The sequence below is a fragment of the Balaenoptera musculus genome, chromosome 14 (assembly GCF_009873245.2).
Source record: "Balaenoptera musculus isolate JJ_BM4_2016_0621 chromosome 14, mBalMus1.pri.v3, whole genome shotgun sequence".
Lineage (NCBI taxonomy): Eukaryota > Metazoa > Chordata > Mammalia > Artiodactyla > Balaenopteridae > Balaenoptera > Balaenoptera musculus.
This window is the reverse complement of record NC_045798.1, coordinates 33438378-33459460: the sequence shown is the minus strand read 5'-3', so window position 1 is coordinate 33459460 and position 21083 is coordinate 33438378. Positions and strand designations below refer to the sequence as shown.

The window sequence follows — 21083 nt, the reverse complement described above, 5'->3', positions numbered from 1 at the left end:
AGACACAGTGGCCCCTGTGGCTGGTACTCGCTGGGATCCCCCCCTAGGGAGCCCCCTTATTTTCAACGATACAAACCCATCACAACGCCCACACGTTGACCACTCAAAGTTTCTTCTTGAGGACCAGTTTTTGTGCCAGGAAATGTGCTACAGAACGTGAGAATACAGAGAGAAATTTAGGATGTGGTCCTCGTCCTCAAGGGCATCTAATTAGGGAGCTATCAAGACAAAGGTACATCAACGCGAGGGACTAACCCAGACCGTTTTCTCTGGGATGCATCCCGCGGGCAGCCGCGGTCTACGAAGTGCTCCAGGAAGCCAGCCTCTCCGACGGCTGCTTTAGTTTTAATCCAGAAAATGTCTGAGGTCACTTCCGGCAGTAAAAGGCTGGGATCCCGTGTGCACCCATCACAGAGAACTCAGAACTGTGCTCGCGGCTTCCTGCTCATCCTCCGTGGTGTCTCCGGTCCTCCCCACCCCCTAGTGAGCCTCTTCCTTCTGAGACCCGCCCCATCCTAACGATGGACCAGCTACTTCCCTTTACTCACCCTCCAAACTCCACTCTGTTCAGTGTCAGACTTGAAACTGGTCAGATCAGAGGCCCCGCCCCCGAATTGCCTATTTATTCCCTAATGTTCCTAAATAGTGATCCCTGCTCCTTTGGGGCGATGCTCCCCCCGCCCCCCAAGAAGTTAATAAAAGCTGTGGCCCTCTTCTTCTGGGGAAAAACACACATGCTGTACACAATTTTCCCCAATCCCCTGAAGCCCAACCCCACAGCCCTAGCCAGGAACCCTGTGACCTGGGACGCTCACTTCCAGCCTCCGCCTGACACTAGTCTTCCTCGGCCTCCCCCCAGCTTCTCGCCCCTCCTCCTGCACTTCCGCCGTGGACCCACCGGCCTCCACCCCTGGCCGTGCTCTCTGGGGATCGTGCCTGGTGAAGCCCTGTCTGGTGTAACCGAGGGGACCCTAACTCAGAAGGTCCCAGAATAAATTCATCATCTTATCCCTTGGCCCCCAAACTGGATCCTGTCCCCAGAGTTCCATTTTTTGACGGCACCACTACTTTTCCATTCTTTCCAATGAAGTGTGCGGGCCTTGTTGTTCTCACACGTCATTATCCTAATTAAGTACCAAACTGCGTAGCGCTGAGAGTATAAATGGAACCACGCTGGCTTATTTCACCTCCTCGTCTTGTGCCTCATCTACTTCCTGTGCTGTGGCTTCGTCTGCTGAGCCCGGGTGGCTCTGGACAGTGGCGCCCAGCCTGGCCCCTTCTTACTCTCACCCTCCTTGCTGGCCTGTGCTCTTTTCATCTCCCTGAAGCACCAGCTTCACAACATGACTTTCTGCCTTAGAACCTAAGAACCTGGTATTGCCTGACTGGTGCGCCTGGCCCATCTCCCGCCTGCCGCAGGCCGCCTTCCCCAAGCCCCAGTGGGCAGTGTGCTTGGGGTGCGGTGAGACGGCGGCTCAGGACCTGGCTCTGACCGTGCGGCCTTAAGAGTTTCCTTAGTCTCCCGTGCCTCCACTTCCCTGTCTGTAAAATGGGCAAAATAAGTGTGCGTGCCTCCCTATCATTACATCAACACTGTTCACTACCATCATTAATGTCAGTAAGGGGCACGTGTGTGTCTGTCATCCCTGCACGTGTCACACTCACCCCCACTTCTATAGTTTTCCTCCCCCGCATGGCGTCCCGTCTTTTCTCTGCTTGGACTTATGGCACTTTTGTTTCAAAATCCAGCTCAGATGCCCTTGCCATTCACTCAACAAACACTTACTGGGTGATCTACTCAGTGCCAGGCGCAGTGAGAAGCTCTCAGGACACAGGCCGAGTGAGTAAGGTCTCCGCTCACGTGCTTGAGGTTCAAGGTCAGCAGAGTGAGCATCGGAGGTGCAGCCACAGAGACTCTCGGAGGAAACGGGGGCCCCGAGGGACGTGCGAGCAGCCTGAGGGCTCCTGCAGGAGGAGAGCCTGCTCTGGGCAGGGGCTGGGCAGCGCCCGTGCACATGTGACAACAGTACACGGGGACTAGGGAGGCGCAGGGCGTGGCGTCCCAGGTCAGGGACGGGTGGACAGCAGGCAGGTCCTACGGGCTCGTCTGGGGACCAGGCTGCTGTGCAGAGCTCGCCCTGCTGTGCCCACTCCCCGTCCGTCGGGATGCAGTCGCTCTGCACACGTGGGGCTGGGCTAGGCGTCTGAGCAGGACAGTGACACGCCAGGGGCCAGGCGCACAGGAAGAAGAGGGAAGAGGGGCCACTGTCATCTAACCTAACCGGTGCAGAACCTCACATGAATGGCTTGAAGGTCGAAAGAGAGAGGGACTGCCCTTGAACCCTGGGTTGTTATTTCAAGGGCAAAACCAGCAGTGCTTTGATTACAGACACAACAGGTTTTAATTCAGTAGGCTTTGTAAACTGGTAAAAGTTCACAGATGGGCAGGTGCAGACCCTGAATACTCTCTAGGGAGCAGGGTCACATTTAGTCACCCCCCCAAACAAGCCCGCAGCACCTGGCATGTCCAGTCACCTCTCTGTCCTGCGGGACCCACAGGGCCTTGGAAGGAGAGGGACCAGGTGGGCAGGAGAGTGTGCTGGGCCCCGTCCACGCGGAGGGTGCCAGGTGGGGGGAACTTACCAGGCACACTCTGCGAGCTGCCTGGGAGGAGGGGTGGGAGGCCCCAGGGACCTCTGACCTCTGCAGGGCCTTAGTCGCCTGCTCCTTTTCTGGGGCTGGAAAGGAAGCCTCTGAGCGAGATGGAGTCCAGGTGACTTGACTGCTGGACATGCTCAGTGAGTATCCGTGACTAGTTTAACTGCAGCTCTGCTCTGTCTTGCCCTCAGAGTAACCCAGGTTTTTCTTTCATTTAAAAAAAAAAAAAAACTTAAGGCCTGATGAGTGAGAGCAATACTTTCATCAAAAGGATTATCAGTCAAAGAATGTGTTGCTTTAAGTATGAAACATTTCCACAGCATCACAGGAAGCAAGGGCACTTACCTGATTCTTATGTAAAACCAACATCGTAAGGTGCGTTTATCTTACAATCAAATCCACTTTCCCCTCTGTTCGGCATCTTATGCAACATTGTGACCTAATTTACTAATAAACCTGAGGTTGACCTGATCCCCCGTGGCTGCGGATGGACACACGGCAGCGCGGTGCTGCCTGGGCGTGAGAATATGGGACCCCGGGGCCTCGGGGGCACCAGGCAGAGGGAGCCCCTTGGGCACAGAGCATGCGGGGTGGGGGGCATCGCCCGGGGCTGCCAGGACACAGGCATGGAGGCCCACACGTTCGTGTTTCCTCAGAGCAAACCTGTGATGCGGCGCTGGAGGCCTAAATCAGCACCCGACCCCGGGGTGCAGGCAGTGGAGACGGCGCTGGGAGAAGGCTGGGGAGGGCAGGGCCCCACTAAGGGGCTTCCCGAACGTCCTGAGCGCCAGCCTGCTTCTCCCTCAAGTGTGGATCTGGAATTTGGCACGTGGACTCAGCACCTAAGAGAAACCCTGGCAGCGGGCAGGTCCACCCGGGCCCCGGGCAGCCACTCACCTCATCCACGGTCCACCGGGCCACCTCGCCAGCCCGCACGTCGGCCACGCCGGGGAGCAGCTTGAGGTGCTGTTCGCGGCCCAGGGGAAGGTCCCCGAAAGGCTGGGCGGACGGGGACGACATGAAGACCGACTGGTGCAGGGCCTGCTGCGTCCGCGCGGCCGAGTGCTCTGCAAGACAGGCAGGTGGGTGAGGGGGCAGCGTCCTGGCGGTCCCCCCCCCCCACCGCCGAGGGCCCGACTCAGACCCCCTGGAACCCTGGACAAACCTCAGACAGACGGCATCGCTGCCCAGGAGGCCCTCCCCAGCACAGCGACACCGCTGCTCTATTTCAAAACCACAGTCAGGAGAAACAGGAGTTATGAAGGCCCGAGACTGTGCAGGATGGAGTAATCTCTGTGACCCACTGACGCCAGCAAGGAGCCGGCCTGTCACTGCACTGGCCCCTCCCTCCCTGAGTCCGGAGTCGGGGCAGGCCCAGAGCCCCGCTGGACGCGGCTCTAAGTGGACGGGCACACCGGCCACCAGGGGTGTGCCCGCACACGAGGCCCGGTTCCCTCCTGGAAGCCGCTGCCTGCGTCACAATGGGCCCAGGTCCACATCTGGCTTCAAGGGTCCCCTGAGGGACACCGTATGTGGAATGCGGCTCAGGATCCCAGGAGAACCTAGGTGGCAGCTGCTACTGTTGGTCCCTGCAGGGCACGCTGGCCTTGCCGGGCTTGGGGAAGAGGCTGCAGCTGAGAGCTGGGTGCCCCCCCCACCCCCGCCCAAGCCCTCCTAATTGGGCCCTCCCTCGGGAGCAAAGCTCTGAGTGGCCATGGTCCTAAGGCTCCACGGGCACTGGCCGGTGTCTCCAAGGAGTCAGACTCGACTTCCGCCCACACTCCTCCCCAGCCTTTCTGAACTAGTTTTCCACCTTCAAGAGGGACTTTAATCTTCTGTTATATCCTGACATTTAGATGGAGCCATGGATCTCAATTCCCTCATTATTCTGCTCTGAATGTACAAATGGATAAGGACAAAACCACTACCAAGATTCTAGAGAAAATTCATGCCTTTATAACGACATCTTTTAAGATACTTTCAACACACATTAGCCGAATAAAGCTGTTATTTTAAGACTTTGAAAGGAAAGACCACAAACGGAAATGTTCTACGCCCTCTAAAAGTCCACCTTTCCTAATGCAAATGGCAGGGTAAGTAAGCAGTAGCTACATCATTTAAAGTCTATTATGAAGGCTTGTGCTTTACTGACCGTGTCTGAAGAGCTATTATGCAAGTATTTCCATCTCAAATTAGTTAACAGTTGTTAGTAGGTGAGGCTGTCCTGCACTTTGCACGTTCACATAATCGCCTACTGGTTAGTGACCGGAGAGGCTGTAAAGTACAAGGGAGCCTGTCCATCTCTGCCCGACTGCTGAGCACAGACATCCTGCATCTTCACCACGTGTGCTGTCCACACAGATAAACAGACGGAAAAGTTGTGGCCTTCTCCCAAATTCTTCTGCTCCAGTTGCAGGCAGCAGCAAATTCATCTCTAAATGCGGATTGTCCCACACTGACCTTTTTAGTATGTAAATAGGTTATCTCCTCCTTGTAGTTCAGCCAGCAGCACGTAAGGCTGAAACTTCACATCTTCTTCACAAAGCCAGTAGGTTTACAGATGTGAATGCTCCTTAATGAAGTTGTCAGGTTGGACAGGAGCAGGTACAAAACAAGCCAGGGAGGAAGCGTCACAGAGCATCTGCAGCTCCGGCCACGCAGAATCGCCAAGCTCTCCGTGGAAGCCAGGAGTTAGAGCTCTGTGCTCTTAGGGATTAAGACCTGAGCCAAAGCCGGGCTTTATTCTGGAAAAGTGCCGCATCCATCAGTTGGTTGCTTTTGCTGAAATGGCATGGGCTTAAAAGACAAATCACATATGTGTCTCAAACCCATGCCCTAGGTAACCAATCACGTGTAGTTTCTGAAACGTACAGGACTCTGAAAAGCCACGAGGAATCAGTCTTATGTTTGGGAGGAACGAAGATGTCTAGTGATGGTGATTGCGTTCCTGTGTGTGATTCACAAATAAAGGCTGAAGGCCTCCGAAATGCAAAAAAACCCCACTGTGCTCCCAAGCAAGGGAATTTTCCACACGGTAATTTTGGAAGCAGATTGCCTGAGTGCTGAGGCAGCCACTTGGAAATGAACCCACCGAACGGCACTGGGCTCCTCCACCCGCTGCTGCCCGCGGCCCCAGCCCCGTAGGACGCTGCTGCCCGCGGCCCCGGCCCCGTAGGACGGGGACTCAGTTCTAGTAGCAAGATGGCCTTGAGGTCACCACTCAAGGCAGGGAGGGAGCGGTCTGGGTGCCGTGCACTTGAGCTCAGGCGGCTTTATGCTCTCAGCGGCTTTGGAATTCCTTCTTTGTCCCCATTAAGTCAATCTATTTGTTTGGAGGGAGGTGGAGGCTGGATTTCCAGAAGGCTGAGCAGAGCTTGGTGGGGAGCAGGCTCTGGATGCCAGAGTGCCCCCCCCGCCCCAGGGCAGCAGGCAAAGGTCTGCAGCCACCGGCTGGGTGAGGTCCCCTCCTGGGGGAGGGCTCTTGCCTGTGTGTCGGCAGCCCCAGTCTGGGGGAGCCCCGCCAGAACTACTCACATGCTGACCACGGATAACATTTTTACTACTCTCAGCTTTACAGCATGAGTTGGAAAGCCGGGAAGTTGAGTTTTCCTGCTCTAAAAGACGTGAGTTAGGTTAGGGAGGGAGGCCCTGAGCAGGGAGTTTGCAATAACCAGCTTGCCATCGCTAAGATACGACTGGAGGTGACAATACCTACAGCGCAGAGCTGGTGGGAGGGGACGACAATGTGCCTTCAGTGACAGGTGCCGCTCTAAGCTCCTGAGGTCAGGCAGACGCTCTATGCAGGGAAGTGGCTTTATTCAAAATCAACACAACGCAAGACGAATTCTCCATAGTAACACGAGAGAGGGGAGGCATTTTGGAGTGTTTCGTGGTGGTTGTTTTGCCTTCTTTGTACCATTTCCTGAGTCTGATTTCTTCCGGAGCTGAGGGTTTGGGGTGGATACTCAGTCTACCTGGGAGAGGACGGTGACATCGGGGGAAGGGCCAATCCCTGCCAGCTTGCCTGGATATGAATCCTGGTCCCATGCAGCTGCTGAGTGACCTTGGATGAGATGCTTAACTCTTCTGTATCAAGGTTTTCCATCTTTAAAATGGGGTAGTTGCAGTACTCACACTTCACTGAGTTCTTGGGATTAGAACGGCTCCCAGCACATAAGTGTTCAGCGCACATCAGATATTACACTACAGCCGTCCCCCCTTCTCTGTGGGGTAGATGTTCCAAGATCCCCAGTGGATGCCTGAAACCCAGGATACTACCAAACTCTATATATACTATGTATTTTCCCTGTACATACATACCTATGATAAAGTTTAATTTATAAATTAGGCACAGTAAGAGATTAACAACAATAACTGATAGTAAAATACAATTATAAAAATATACTGTAATAAAAGTTTTGTAAATGCAATCTCTCTCAGAATACCATATTGTACAAATTTAGTGCCTTTCCCATCTTAACTAAGCACTTATCATGCACTGTGGGTATAACTTTTGCAGCTTGAGAGAGCAGGTGCAAGAGCAAAACTAGCACAAATTTCTTTTCTTCACAATTTCATGGATAGAAAATCCGTTCTTACCAGAGATCTTAGCAACCTCAGCATACGATTTTTTTTCTTTCCTTATTAAGTTGAGAACTTTAACCTTTTCACTTAAAGGAAGCACTTTATGATTTCTCCTTGGCACATTCCCAATTGCCAGCATCACTATCTTGTGCTTTGGGGCCACCGTTAAGTAAAGTAAGGGTCACTTGAACACAAGCACTTCGATAACACGATAGTAGATCCATAACTGAGCCGGATACTAAGTGGCCAAAGGGTGGGACAAAGGGATGATTCTCGTCCCCAGTGGGAGCAGGATGGTGGGCGATTTCAACATCCTACTCAGAAGAGCACCCAATTAAAAACGCATGAATTGTTTCTTTCTGGAATTTTCCATTTAATATTTTTGGACCACAGTCGACCACAGGTAACTGAAACCATGGATAGCAAAAACGCGGTTGAGGAGGGACCACTGTACCGTTACAAGATACAGAGATACTCTAAGTTGTGACAATAGTGAAGGTGGGGACTTACATTTCCAAAGCCATTGTGGCTGGATGTGCCTAAAACCTATGGAAGCTGAAATTCAGACTGAAACTCAGGATCCTCAGGGCCACATTCAGATCTCACACCCAAGTGGCCCTGGAATGACACTGCAGGGGTCACCAAAGTCATCTGTGGAGTCCTGGTGCGCATGGATCCCCTGGCCGAGGCCGACGGAGGGCGGGCGTCTGTCTCCCAGGCAAACCGGTGCCCACGTGTGGCAACAGATCATACTGCGAACACACGCTCAGCCTGCCAGCTTTGAAATTATGTGGCTCTTGACAGACTTTAGAATGTGGGGTGATCTGCATTATTTTAAATTCTGTGCATAAAATTAGACTTTTGAAAATATCCACTGAGAATTTTGCATACTTTTTTTTTTTTTATCGAATATGAACACACCGATTTTAGCTTTTTACCAAGCCCAGCATGGCTCACGTCACTACCTCGTTGTAAATAAAGCTCGTGAGCCTGTGATGAAGGTATTACTGTATTCTCATAAAATCAAAAGGATCAGATTATTCTATCCTGGGGCACTCTGAATAAACAGAGCCTTCTAGATTAGGAAAGGATGCCCACCAAGAAGAGAGGGCAGAAAGGTTCTCCTAACTGGGTAACATACATACATCTCACCCACCAGGCCCAGCTTCCAGCTCTGTGTGCAGCGGGATTCTTTCTGGGCGTTTCCCAGTTGTGTTTCCTCACTGCAGCAGTGCCTCCTACCCAGCTCCCCTAAGAGTCAGCCAAGAAAATTCAGCCTGCAAAAGCAGCCCGACCACTGGAGGTCTTAGCAGTTTACTTAATCAAAATGCCTTTTGCATCAGGAAATGAAATGTATGTGTAATCCTGGCTTTGCCTCTAACACTAATGTGTGAGTGACAATAAACGAGGATATGCCTACACATAAGATAGATGTATTTCCCCTTCCAAAAAACAGCATGGAATGCTTGTCACCTCGGTGGTTTGCCATTTGTAGAATAGTTTGGTTGGAAGAATCTTTGTGCTATTTTTCTCTCCCTGGGTATTTCTTTTGGGTTTTATGCCTTAAAAAATATAATGAAGTGTTTAATGACTTCAGTCAAGGTGCTCTGAGATCTGGAGCACTCTCAAATGCCCACGGCCAGAGTGTTCAACTCTGAGTCCAGCTGCAGGATCTAGGGAGGTCCCGACTAGAGCATCAAGACTTGGCCGGGGGTCTGAGTCCATCCAGCAGGACTCGGAAAGTAGTGAATAAATAGTTCCATCTCCCAGAGCACTACGTCATTACCTTTCTTGCAGATGCAGTAACTCGCTTGGAATCCAGCTGACTCCTTGATGACACAGGTCTCCGTGGTGAGTGCTATTATCTGCCCTTGAACGGAAGACCTTAGCCCATGCAGGCCGTCTTCTGCAAGTCCTTGCACAGCCGGATGGGCCAGCTCTGGATGACATGTGACTCAGGGGTGGCTTTCGGGGTGAAAGGACCCAACAGACCCATGGCCTGGTGTACAGCACAGGGCGCTTCCAGATTCCAGACCTGAAAAAGTCTTCAGAGACTAAAGGATTTTAATTCATCTGAAAACAACATGAAAGTGGGTCCCTGAGTTCTTCTCTAACCCTGTCTTCGTCCTTCCGTCCTTCCGACTTCTGCTCTACCCACCCGAGGAGAAAAATCCTTTATGGAAATGCTCTTTAAAAACACGGCTGTTTCTTCACAAAGGCTCACACGACGAAACTGAAGCAAGTGAGTCAAAAATGGTAACCAGAGGCTGCATGGCTGGGCCTTGAGTTTTTTTAATCCCACTAAAAACAGGGGCTATTTCACAAGTACCCTCTTCAACGAAAGGGGCAGGAATTCCACTGTGCTCTCCATTCCAAAGAGGAGGGAGTAAAAAATAAAATGGTGATGGGTCCCAACATCCAATTCCATGATGCCTCTCGCCTGCTGTATAGTCTGGGACAGCCGCTGGCTTTCATCAGTTTACCCGGCACTGACTGAGCATCTGCTCCCTTTGCGGTGGGCGCTCTACTCCCGTGGTGACTTCCGCCGCAGAAGCAGGGAGAGTCAGGCCCTGCACTTGGCAATGCCTCTTCTCCCCACGATCACCGATTTTCAAGGTCTTTGTAGTTAACATGCTTGGAGCCTTCATTCCTGGGCTGCATCATCTTGTCTTGATTTTGATGGCACTGGACTCAGACCCTCCTCTTTTCCATTTGTTCCCCGAAACAAAAGTAAGAAACAGAACAAGAGGAGCCCAACACGATCGGCGAGACAACTTTCTGTGCCTTCATGGGAACAGCTCCTGAATCACAGGTGGGACGATGTGCCCTGGATGGTCTACACCTGCACACTGTCCTGTCCCCGCAGGCCACCTGAGCGGTGGATGGTGCACACCGAGAGGTGCTGGCGGTGTGAACTCTGTCCTGGATTTTGATGACTTAGTACAAAAAGAAAGACTGTAAAATACCTCCTTAATAGTTTCTCACATCTTGATTCACATGTTGAAACGATATTTTGCATATATTCGGTTAAACTGTCATTACAATTTTCCAAGCGGTCACGGACAGGCCTGGGCTCCTCGGAAGCCCCCCCTTTTGGGCTTTACCACCGGGGACCTGTGCTCAGAATCCACTGACCTTCCTCTTCGGCCAGGCCCCCTCGTTCAGGGAAAAGCAGGGGCCAGCTCTCGTCCACTCACCGCAGGCCGCCCTCCCCCGGGTGCCCCTCTCAGCCACCCTTACAGGCAGCATCTGGCTCACACCCTGCCTTTGGCCCCCCTGTCACCCAGGGGCTCCCGGGGTCCCCCCTCAGCACCACCCAGCTGTGTCCACCCTGTGCTAGACACGGCGTCTCCAGTTCTCCCCCAGCTCGTCTGTCCCTCCTCCCTGAACCCATCCCGGGATCTTAAGCCCCCGCCTCCCTCCTTCGGGGGCCGCCTCAGAAGCACCTCCTCAGGGTTCTTCTCCCGCCCGCCCGCACCTGCTGGCCCAGCCTCCTTCACACAGGTACCTTCTGAGGTGTGTGCTGCCAGACACAGCCAGGTCCCGACAGAGCAGGTCACTGAACAAGCAAGGAACACTTCGCAGAGCAGGGCCCAGCCCTCCCCGTGGGAAGGGATCTAGTGCTTCTGCTTCTGGTCCTGAGGGAGGGGTTTTAGCTCCTTCTTCCGGTCCTCTGTAGCAAACACTCTTTTAAGGGGTCTTGAATCCCAGGAGTCAGTCTATCGGTTCCCAGTCCCAGAGGCTCAGGGCTCCCTGGCACGAGGCCCTCAGGCCTCTCCCCTGTGCACGGCCCTCTCCCAGCCCATGGTGGGGTGAGCCCTGCCTCCTCGGGGTGCCTCCCATAGGATCCCCACCTTGCTGCCCTCTATGGAAATTGTCTGTTTGCTCTGCAGCTCCATGAGTGGAACATCGGTTCAAGGGCAGTCATCTCCAATGCAGCCTCACATCCCCATGGGGTGACGCAGACCTGACACATGGTACCCAGCAGCACAGGTGCTTCCCACCTGATAGGGCCGTTGGACCATCTAAGGAATTTTACTGCAGAGCCAAGTAATGCAGTGGCAAATGCTAACTTAAGTCTGTGCCAGTAAACGATGAGTTTCCATCCTGTGGGCTTTCATTTGCCAAGTACACTCATTACTGAAAAGGCTGGGAATTATTTGTGACTTGGACTCTTACTCCTTAATTTGGTACATGAGAAGCAGATATTCCCTGGTTTCATTTTAACAAAAATGCAGCAAAATCCATGTTAACTTTTGATATGTTAGTCATACAACAAAAGACTTCAGGGCAGCATGTTTTTTGATGGCTAAAGGGTGACCTTTTAGTTTAATATCTGCTTCACACAGCTCAAGACATCATTAATTAAGTTATTTTGATTGAATACTACATCCCAATCACCCAGTATGTCTTTCCTTTTTTTCTGAATCCTCTGCAAGACTGTTTTCCTTCACTTGCAAAGGTGAGACCATAACTGAATGAACACTAGCATCAACTTGACCGAGAACTGGAGTTGCTCCTCTCAAAGCCGGCCTCCCCTTCCTGGGACCTCCCTGCCTCTTCCGCGGGTAGTTACCGAAGAACGAGCCCTGTTGGGTTGGATTTACAAACGGGCAGCCCCTGCCACCTTTACATACGTAAAGAAAACACTATTGTGCGTGAAGAAACTTTAACTCCAGCAGTGGATGGGAGCACATCCTTGAGGCAAATGGATTTGGAAGCGAAGCCCCCCGAGTTGAGGGCAGCGTGTGGTCCCTGCTCCTAGGCTGGCAGCACAGTGCGACCGGGGCCAAAGCCCAGGCCAGTCTGCCAGCCGTGCTCTTATCACGTGGAGGCTGGGAGGGCAGTGAACTTATACAAGCACAAACCTTAAAACATTACACAGCCGGCCGACCTCTGGGGGGCAGACGCCAGGTGCTATTTCTCTAGCTCACCAGCACGGCACCTGGTCGGTCCATAGAAGGTGCTCCGTAGGTATTTAGTGACAAGGCAGGTATAGGTCGTGGGAAGGGGCAGAAGAACAGACCCTCCTGCCTGATGGGAAGTTGAAGCGCTCACCATGGATGTGCCATGAGTGACACTCTGCCGGACGTGCCACGAGTGACACTCTGCCGGACCTGCCTCCTTGTTCCCTGTCCTGTCCTCTTCCCAGCTGCCGGTCGCACTGTCAAAGCAAAGGGTCTGTGGGTCCTCAACCTGATCAGAGAATCCCCAGGTCAGATCCGGAGGACTGCAAGGAACACTTCGCAGAGCATGGCCCAGCTGCCGAGGACTCCTCGGTTTCCTAGGCTCGCGGTGACGCCCCACGTGCCCGGGGCACAGCTCCGTGCCTGCCGGCCAGGAGCGCTCAGTCAGAATGACCAACGGCACACAGGGGATGCAGCCGGGGCTCCAGGACCATGGGCTCCAGACTTGGAACCAGCTGGGGACCAAGGGGACAAGCTTTTACTTTTTTTAAAAAAAATTTATTTATTTTTGGCTATGTTGGGTCTTCGTTGCTGCGCACGGGCTTTCTCTAGTTGCAGCAAGCAGGGGCTACTCTTTGTTGTGGTGCGTGGGCTTCTCATCGCGGTGGTTTCTCTCGTTGCAGAGCACGGGCTCTAGATGCCTGGGCTTCAGTAGTTGTGGCACGCAGGCTCAGTAGTTGTGGCTTGTGGGCTCTAGAGCACAGGCTCAGTAGCTGTGGCGCATGGGCTTAGTTGCTCCATGGCATGTGGGATCTTCCCAGACCAGGGCTCGAACCTGCGTCCCCTGCATTGGCAGGCGGATTCTTAACCACTGCGCCACCAGGGAAGCCCAACAAGCTTTTACTCTTGATTTTATTTACCCCAAGTGACTTCATGGGGGTGGTGCGATGAGCCCTCTTTTACAGATAATGCAACGGTCTCAGACCCAATCAATAACTTGGCAAAAGTGATTCCGACGCAGGGCTGGGATGCCGACCGCGGAGCCCTCCACCCTGGCGGGGTTCTTTTCCTCCCGTCCTTCAGAAGCGGGTTCTTTCTGTCACTGCCTTTACATTTCTGTCCGAAGGCAGAGGCAGAAGTGACACTTGGGGGTCATTCTGAGGAAGACAGGGTTGCTTCTTAATAAGGAAAACCGACTAAGACCCATCTGTCTCCAGACACATCTCTGGAATAAGCATGGTCGGATGTATCTCAAAATGAACACGCTTGCAGGGAGTCGACCCAGGACCCAAGTGGACCTCATCAGAGATGCTTTGGGAGCTTTGGAAGGACGGGGATGGCGCTCAGCCTGCCAGGAGGTGAGAGGAGGCTGCCGTCCTGGGTGAGCAAGCCGAGGGCCCGCCTGCCGCCTGGGCACGCACACGGCTGCCCGTCCTTCTCGGCTCCGGCAGGAGAGCTGCTCCTTCCTTGGCAAGATGCTCAGCACAGATGCTTGCACCAGGCTGTGCCAAGGGCCCCCCTCGTGGAGGTGCAGACGTGTCACAGAGAGAATCAGAAACAGGAGTCTGCATCCTAAGGCCCGAGTGACTAATCTGCATGTCCTGGGGCCGGTGTGCTGTCACAGGGCTCTGTGCTCCCATCGGAGAGTGGTCCCGGGGGGGCTGTTCCAGCCCAGGGCAGCCCTGGAGGGTCTGCTCTGGGAGAGGGAGGACCTGGCGGAAGCTGGGCCGCCCCCACGAATTAAAACTGCGCCCCCTCTTAGGTGCTGATGACATATTTTACTTGTGATCCTTGTTTTGTTGAAAACACGTAAATACACTAGTATTTCACATCTCACTTTCCACATTTGACTTTTGGGCAAATCCAATGAGGAAGCAGCTTATGGGATATTTTCTCTTTTTAGGAGTTGTACGTATTTCCAATGTTTTCTTTGTTTTCAGGGAAACAAGCCGAAGGGATGCACCTGGGAGAGGCTGCGGCTGGGGGCTGGGGCTTGATTCTCATCCCTGCTCCCCCCCTTCCCCCCGCCGGGGTCTGCACCCGCGCCAGACTTCCCCAGGGCTTCGTGTTCTGAGGGACCCCTCCTGCCTGTCCCCCTGCACACACGGACCCAAAGGGCTTCTCAGCCCCATGGAGTCCTCTGGGCTCCTTGGCCTGGTCTCACCTGCTGATAACAGGAAGCACAGAGGGCTGAAGACTGGAAGAAGTGAGGGCAAAACAAAGCAATGTTAAGGCTAGCTCTCCTTGTTGCAAGAAGAAATGAATAATGCTGGTATTCTATAGGCTTCAGTCTTTTCTTTTAAAATTATTAGAATTATAAGAAGAAATGTTGTTCCAGTACTTAAGAAAAGCTACTTTCTCTGGAGCTTGATAAAACGTGCAGTCTCTCCATAGTCTTCTTCACGTGATTCAAGTCTTGTCGGAAACTCGGTTCTAAGCCATTCAAAGGCTATTCTTTTCAGTCTTCTATCTTCTCTCCCTAAACACCCCTTGAATCCCTCAATGTCAATATGCACAGATGACATATACGACCTCTTTTCCAATTTATTAGCATTCAAGAAAATGGAAAGCTTTTACTATTCTCAGGTTGTGTGTGTGTGTGTGTGTGTGTGTGTGTGTGTGTGTGTGTGTTTTAGGAAAATGGGAAGGGAAAAAAACCCTCCAACCATGGAAGCGGCAGGAACAAGCACCTGGCAAATACAAGGCAGAGAGATAATGAAGGAATCTGATCGGCCACTACTCTCTGCATTTCAACCTTCTTCTGCAAAGCGGGAGCCCTGCCAATGGAGACCTCCACCCCACACCGGAGCAGACCTGTCCAAGCTGCCCCCCTCCCCCAACAGCTGCCACCCTGCCCTCACGTGTGTGCCCCACGTGCCTGAACAGCTGGCCTTGAGCCATCTCTTCTCCTCATTTTGTCCTGTGTGCTGAGCTGATTTTCCAACCCCCCCGAGCTGCAGGCACAGTCAGAGGCTGTTTTTGATAACTCAGCACAGGAGGCAAGAACGTTCATTGGTCTGAAGCAGGGCCTCTGCCGCCTGAAATGCACATCCTTCCACTAGAATTCCCTGTGGAAGCCTGGAACCAGAACAACCCACAGAACCAGTCAGGAACTGGGCTGCACGGAGTGTGCAGGGGCCCGAACACGCCGGGCACACAGCCCATCACGTGCTTTGAGAAAATACCGATTGAAAACTATGCTCTCTGCTGCTGGAAAACCTAGCCAGGATAAATTAAAGCTCAGAAAAGTACGTTTGTGATCCTACTGCATTTACAGTATACATTTGACTTAGATGCTCATTTTACACATTCCTAATATCTTGCAGAAATGACAGTCTATCTATAATTTCCAGTTTTAAAAAGTGCAAGAGATTGGATCAAATCTCTGACATCTATCACGTGCCTGTGTAGAGAGGTTGGAATGTGCTGGGATAAGAGGTAGTATGATTTTTCCTGGAACAATTTAATTGACTATTGTTTTCCATTTATGTGATTGTATCAAGAAACACAATTTGGAAATTATGTATTTTACGCGTATCAGTAAAAGTACCTACTAAGCGAGTATCTCTAGGAAACTTCTAAGTAACTATTCCAACCCTATCATATCAGACATTCCAGCAACAACCAAGGGGCACCTGAGGACGTGGACTGAGCTGCGTCACCTCGGCAGGTAGATGGCAGTTTCCTCGGGTCGCTTACCTCAGCACACGGACAGACATAAGAAACACTGACGGGTCTCTGTTAGGGGAGCCCTGACTTGCTCATATGAGAGGCAGACAGTCTGTTGTAAATGAAGCCTCAGCTCCCACATGAAGGGGACTTTGTGACGACAGGGTAAGCCCCCTTCTCAAGTAAATGACACCGCTTTTCAGCTCTGCAGGAATAACTGCCTTTGGGATCAGTGATCTTGTCGGAAAGGCTACCTTCCACTGAAGACCCTGTGGAAGTCACGAGAATGAGATTATGTCTGAAGGACTGAAAGTGATGGATGGTTCGGTCACAGGATTACCCATCACTGGTAATGAGTTATGGGAGTAAGGTGGTTACCAACCAAATCCTTCTCTTAATTATCCACTATAAAAGGCAAGATGGGGCTTCCCTGGTGGCGCAGTGGTTGAGAGTCTGCCTGCCGATGTAGGGGACACGGGTTCGAGCCCTGGTCTGGGAGGATCCCACGTACCGCGGAGCAACTGGGCCCGTGAGCCACAATTACTGAGCCTGCGCATCTGGAGCCTGTGCTCCGCAACAAGAGAGGCCGCGACAGTGAGAGGCCCGCGCACCGCGATGAAGAGGGGCTCCCGCTTGCCGCAACTGGAGAGAGCCCTCGCACAGAAACGAAGACCCAACACAGCCAAAAATAAATAAATAAATAAAATTAAAAAAAAAAAAAAAGAAAAGGCAAGATGCCGAGATCTGTGTGTTCATGTGGGTGGGTGCGGATTTAAAGGCACAGCAGCGTTAGGGATGGAGAGAGCCGGTGTGTGGAGAAGACCCGCGCAGGTGAGCTGTCAGCACGCTCTCAAAGCCCTGCTCTTGTGATGCGTAACATTTAGAAACATTCTGCAGCGCTTCTAATAAACCATCTGCAAGAGAAAACACGGGGAACAAGATGGAATGCTGACAGAGGACAAATGGCAGTGATGGAAAATGTGCCTGAAATAAATGAAAAACAGCACGTTTCTGAGACCGGACGACCCCTCCTGCTTCCCACGTCACCTGTGCGCGTTCAGAGAAGGAGCGCTCCCTCCTGGTCCAGGTCTCCTTATGGCCAGTGTCCCCACCCCAGACACTCCTCTACCACGTGGTCAGGCTGCGCTGTGGCAAAGTCCATTCTAACCTGGGCAGCAAGATCTGTTAAACTCTGTTCAAGGCCATGTACCTCTACTAGGACACACCCGTGTCACACTCTGGGGGATGTAGGGATAAATCACTGAGGCAACAAGTCTGCGGGATGAAAGTACCGCTGAACCCCACCACTGAGCTCCACCTTATTCTAGAACGACGCCCACCTCAGATCCGCTGCTGCCACTTTAATAAACCACCCCAAATCGCTGCTCGTCAGCCATTCTCATGGCCTCCTCTTTTCAGGGGTTCCCACCGAGTCATTCAAAGTGGAAGATGATGACGGTTGAATGCAAGTCCAAAGAAAATGTTAAACACACTGCACCACGTAACCGTAACAACACCAGACGTTCCCCACATAACTGACTATTTGGGGAAAATGCCATTCTAGTTCAGACTCTGAACAGGAAGGGGAGAATTCCAGGGGACCGTTCCCCACTCCTCATCTCTGCATGTTATTCTTTCAAAGGTTGGCTATTGTTGCTTATGCTTCCGTTTGTTTCTTGGTGAGAAAATTAATTAATAAGCTAAAATAATTTGCACTGAGTGAATCTGAACCTTGTTGCTAAATTATCTTTGGACTTTGGTTTTCCTGAATCATGGGTAATGATCTAAGTGTCATTAGGAGAATTTTTTCTCAGAAGAAAAAATTTTACAGGTGTAGATTAGTGGCCCAAATCATATTGGTAAATTCTAGGTAGGGAAAAGGAAAACTGCTGGTTGGGCCTCAAATTATGCTGCCTTAATGACTAGGAAAAGGTAATTCGCAACTTTTCCTTTCTGGGAGCTCCAGATTAACAGTGCTGCAGGGAGGAGAAACAATTTGACGAAAGCTTTTACCTGCCGGCTGAAACTAAGCAGCCTATTCATAAACTGCTCTGAAGTTTAAGTAAAAAGCTCTTACCTACTCAAAGGTCGAATGAGAGAGCTGGGCGGACGGGTGGAAGACACAAAGGAGAAACACAAGCTGGGAAGGAAAAACATAATGGACTGAACCAAAGGCAATAACCTGACAGGCGATACGGGGGTCAGTGGGGACCAGAAGACGAATCCAGTTAAGGCTGACCTGTGACAGCCCTGGAGGGGAGACAACATCGTGGCTAAAGAACGTCCTATCAAATACTGGGTGAAATGCTCAGCTCGTCCTGCTCCCACTCGCTAAAATCCAGTCCTCTTCCCCTTTGCCTCCCCAAGCTGACCCCACCCCACAAGGCCCAGCTCTCATGCAGCACTAAGTGCCAGGCACCGTTTTAAGCCACAAAGAGGAAATGGAGTTTGCCTAAGAACCTGCTAGAAAGCGAACTCGCAGCTGGGCTGTCTGGCCTCCTGGCCTCCCTTGACCTCGACATTACTCTGCCTTATGAAGGAACTGATGGGTATTTAAGTTATGGAGGAATATTATCAACACATAGGCAAAGACCGGTCTGGAGATGAAGGTTTAGTAAGAATCAATGTGGAGGAATTACTTACCTGCCTGGGATGTAGGAGTTAGGCCTTGAGGTGTGACATCTACGGGGTCAAGTTTAGAGCACAGGAGAACAGGGTAGAGGACACAGAATAGAGTGGATTTGGAGTAAGGGGTTTGCGGGCGGCGGGAGGGGCGCGGCGCATTACGTACGCACCCCAGGAGACAGGCTAACTCAAGGGACGGATTTTGCGGTCGGGGTCGGGGGATGGATGCCGCGGAGTGTCCGAGTGACTCTGAGTGTGCACACCGTCCGTAGGGCCAGCCGGCAGCTAGGGGTGCCATCATGCCGTCTTGGCTTAGGTCTGGCAAGTAAGAGTGACCTGGTCAGAGAGAGCAGCCAATTCACAGAAGCGGTGTTGGTGGCACAGCTGGGGCCCCAGAGAACAAAGTAAGAGTCTGAAGGAGATGCAGCCTTTGATCTGCTCCACTCCGACTATGGACCAGTAAAGGCACGTGAACGCGAACACCTTTCACCGGAGATCCCTCCCCGGTCAGAAGTGCAGCTCCTGTGCCGTGGTGGCTGAGCTCCACACAGCCTCGGGAGGTGCCGGGGGTCCAGATCTGTCCCCAGTCCCAGGGCCAGCAAAGCACACAGGGGGGATCAAAGCTGGCCCCTGACTCTCACCCATCTCACCGCTCTTCCCATCAGCCTCACGTTGTTTTCTCATCTCTACGAGGTTGATGTGTCTGTGTTCGCCTGCAGCATCACAGATGAGGTGACCTTTAATAAACATTCCCTGGGAGCCTCTCGTGGGAGTTTGCATCTCCCCTCTTCATCTCTGGTGGCTGTAAGGTTTTTCTTTTCTTTTTTTCCTTCTCTAAATTTTACAGTGTGCCCTTAAGGAAAGATTTCAAAATAGGCACTGTTAAATTCTGCTAAGAGCAAAACGAACAGTTCTGAGCCAAAGAGTGCCTGTCCTCCGTCGGGAGCTGCCTGCGGTTGTGACCCGGCTGCTGTGACGCGGGGACAGAGCCGTGGAATTGGCAACAGGATGCCCTGTGCACTCGCCATGGGCACCTTGTCTAGATATGTGACTTCCAGAGCCTCAGATTTCTCCACTGGCAAATGGCGTGAGTTAGTAACAACACAGGATTGTTAAGGGAATTACATCGCTTGGATGGGGTAGCACTATGTGAATGATAGGAATGACCATTTCTTTTTGTTTTCGACCCTCCCTTCCAGCCAGAGAGCAGGTGACTTCCAGGTGAAAGAGCAGATGGGCATCTCCTTTCGTGAGTGGGCAGGGCGGCCCCTCTGTTTCTGGGGCCTTCGCTGAGGCCTGAGTCTGGCTGGCTGTCAGGCTTCAGGTGCCACGCCTCGGGGGCCCTTGTAGGAAACCCGCCTCAGTGGGGTGGGGAAGGGTCTGAGCGGCGCGCACGCTGCTCCCTTCTTTCTGTCTTTCTTGCCGCTGCTCCCTTCTTTCTGTCTTTCTTGCCGTCTCCGGGGAGAGACGAGGACTCTGCAGAGGGAGCGAAGGATACTCTCAAATGGGCTTCTTTCTCCAAAGCAGAATGAAAGTGAAGCCTTAAGGAATTCACGTGAATCTTAACACCTCTCCACTGCCCTCCGTCAGTCCAGCCCTGGCTGCTGACACCCCCCTCCCAGGAGTGTGGGAGTGTCACCGTCGGAAGCACATTGCTGCTTCGCTACACAGATGGGCCAGGCAGGAGGGGCTGTATGTCAGCTCCTGCTGTGCGTGTCCAGTGGGGTGTCCACGCACAGTGGGCAGCACAGACGAGCCAGACCGAGACCCCAGCCTCATCCTGGCATTAGTTCCCCCTCCCCCTCCCTCTTTAACGATGCTCACAGTAAATGACAGTATTTGATATACGTCTCTGTATATCTCTGCCACGCTGACTGCCTTTTGATAAAAGCTCATAAAACAAATCAGAAATGACCAAAAGTAGGTTAGGGGAAAGGTGAGAAATAGCAACTCTGAAATAATTCTAAACCAGTATATGATTTTAGCCAAGTGAGCTGATAAACTAGGCCATTCAAATATATTACACCAATATTTTCTCCGTCAAGAGATTGCTTGTTGGATTTGCATTCAGTTTCACTTTAGGACTTAATTCCTGGCTGAAAAAAAAAAAAAAAAACTGGAGGGGAATTTTCCATTAGCTGTATTTTACTTAGACCCAGAGCCAAAGCCTGGCCAGGCGTATTACAATATATAATCAAGCATAATTACATTGAAATATTAAACCACCATCAGCTATTAGAAATAATGAAATTTCTTGCATAAAGTCATCGCATGAATTGCTCTGGTGATTGTCAGACTCCCTCATCAGGAGAATCTGCCTGAAGTTGCAGGGATTTCACTGGCCAGAGTGCTGCAGGCCATCAGCAAATCTGTGGACTGGGGCGGGGTGGGAGAGCTTCCATCAACGCTGCAGCATTAGAGGAAGTTCTCTCTCTAATGACATCCTTGGATGAACACTTCTGTGGCATAAACAGCTGAATTCCAACAGTAATAAACATTATTCTAAAGTAATTAAAGTACTGGTAGAATTTTAGGCTATGTGATAATAGACAATGCAATAAAAGCAATTCTACGATTGTCGGAGGGGCCCTGTATGATGTATTCACAGTGCTTCCTGATATCCTCCAAATTTTTGTTTTT

General features: G+C 51.9%; 1 protein-coding gene across 1 annotated transcript in view; it reads right to left on the bottom strand.

Annotated features, from left to right (window-relative positions):
- L3MBTL4 (L3MBTL histone methyl-lysine binding protein 4) overlaps positions 1-21083 on the bottom strand; it is a 311652-nt gene that overhangs the window by 5904 nt on the left and 284665 nt on the right. Inside the window, exon 17 of the mRNA XM_036823196.1 lies at positions 3556-3725. Within this exon, the coding sequence (XP_036679091.1) occupies positions 3556-3725 (170 nt within the window). The remainder of the gene's footprint in view (positions 1-3555; positions 3726-21083) is intronic.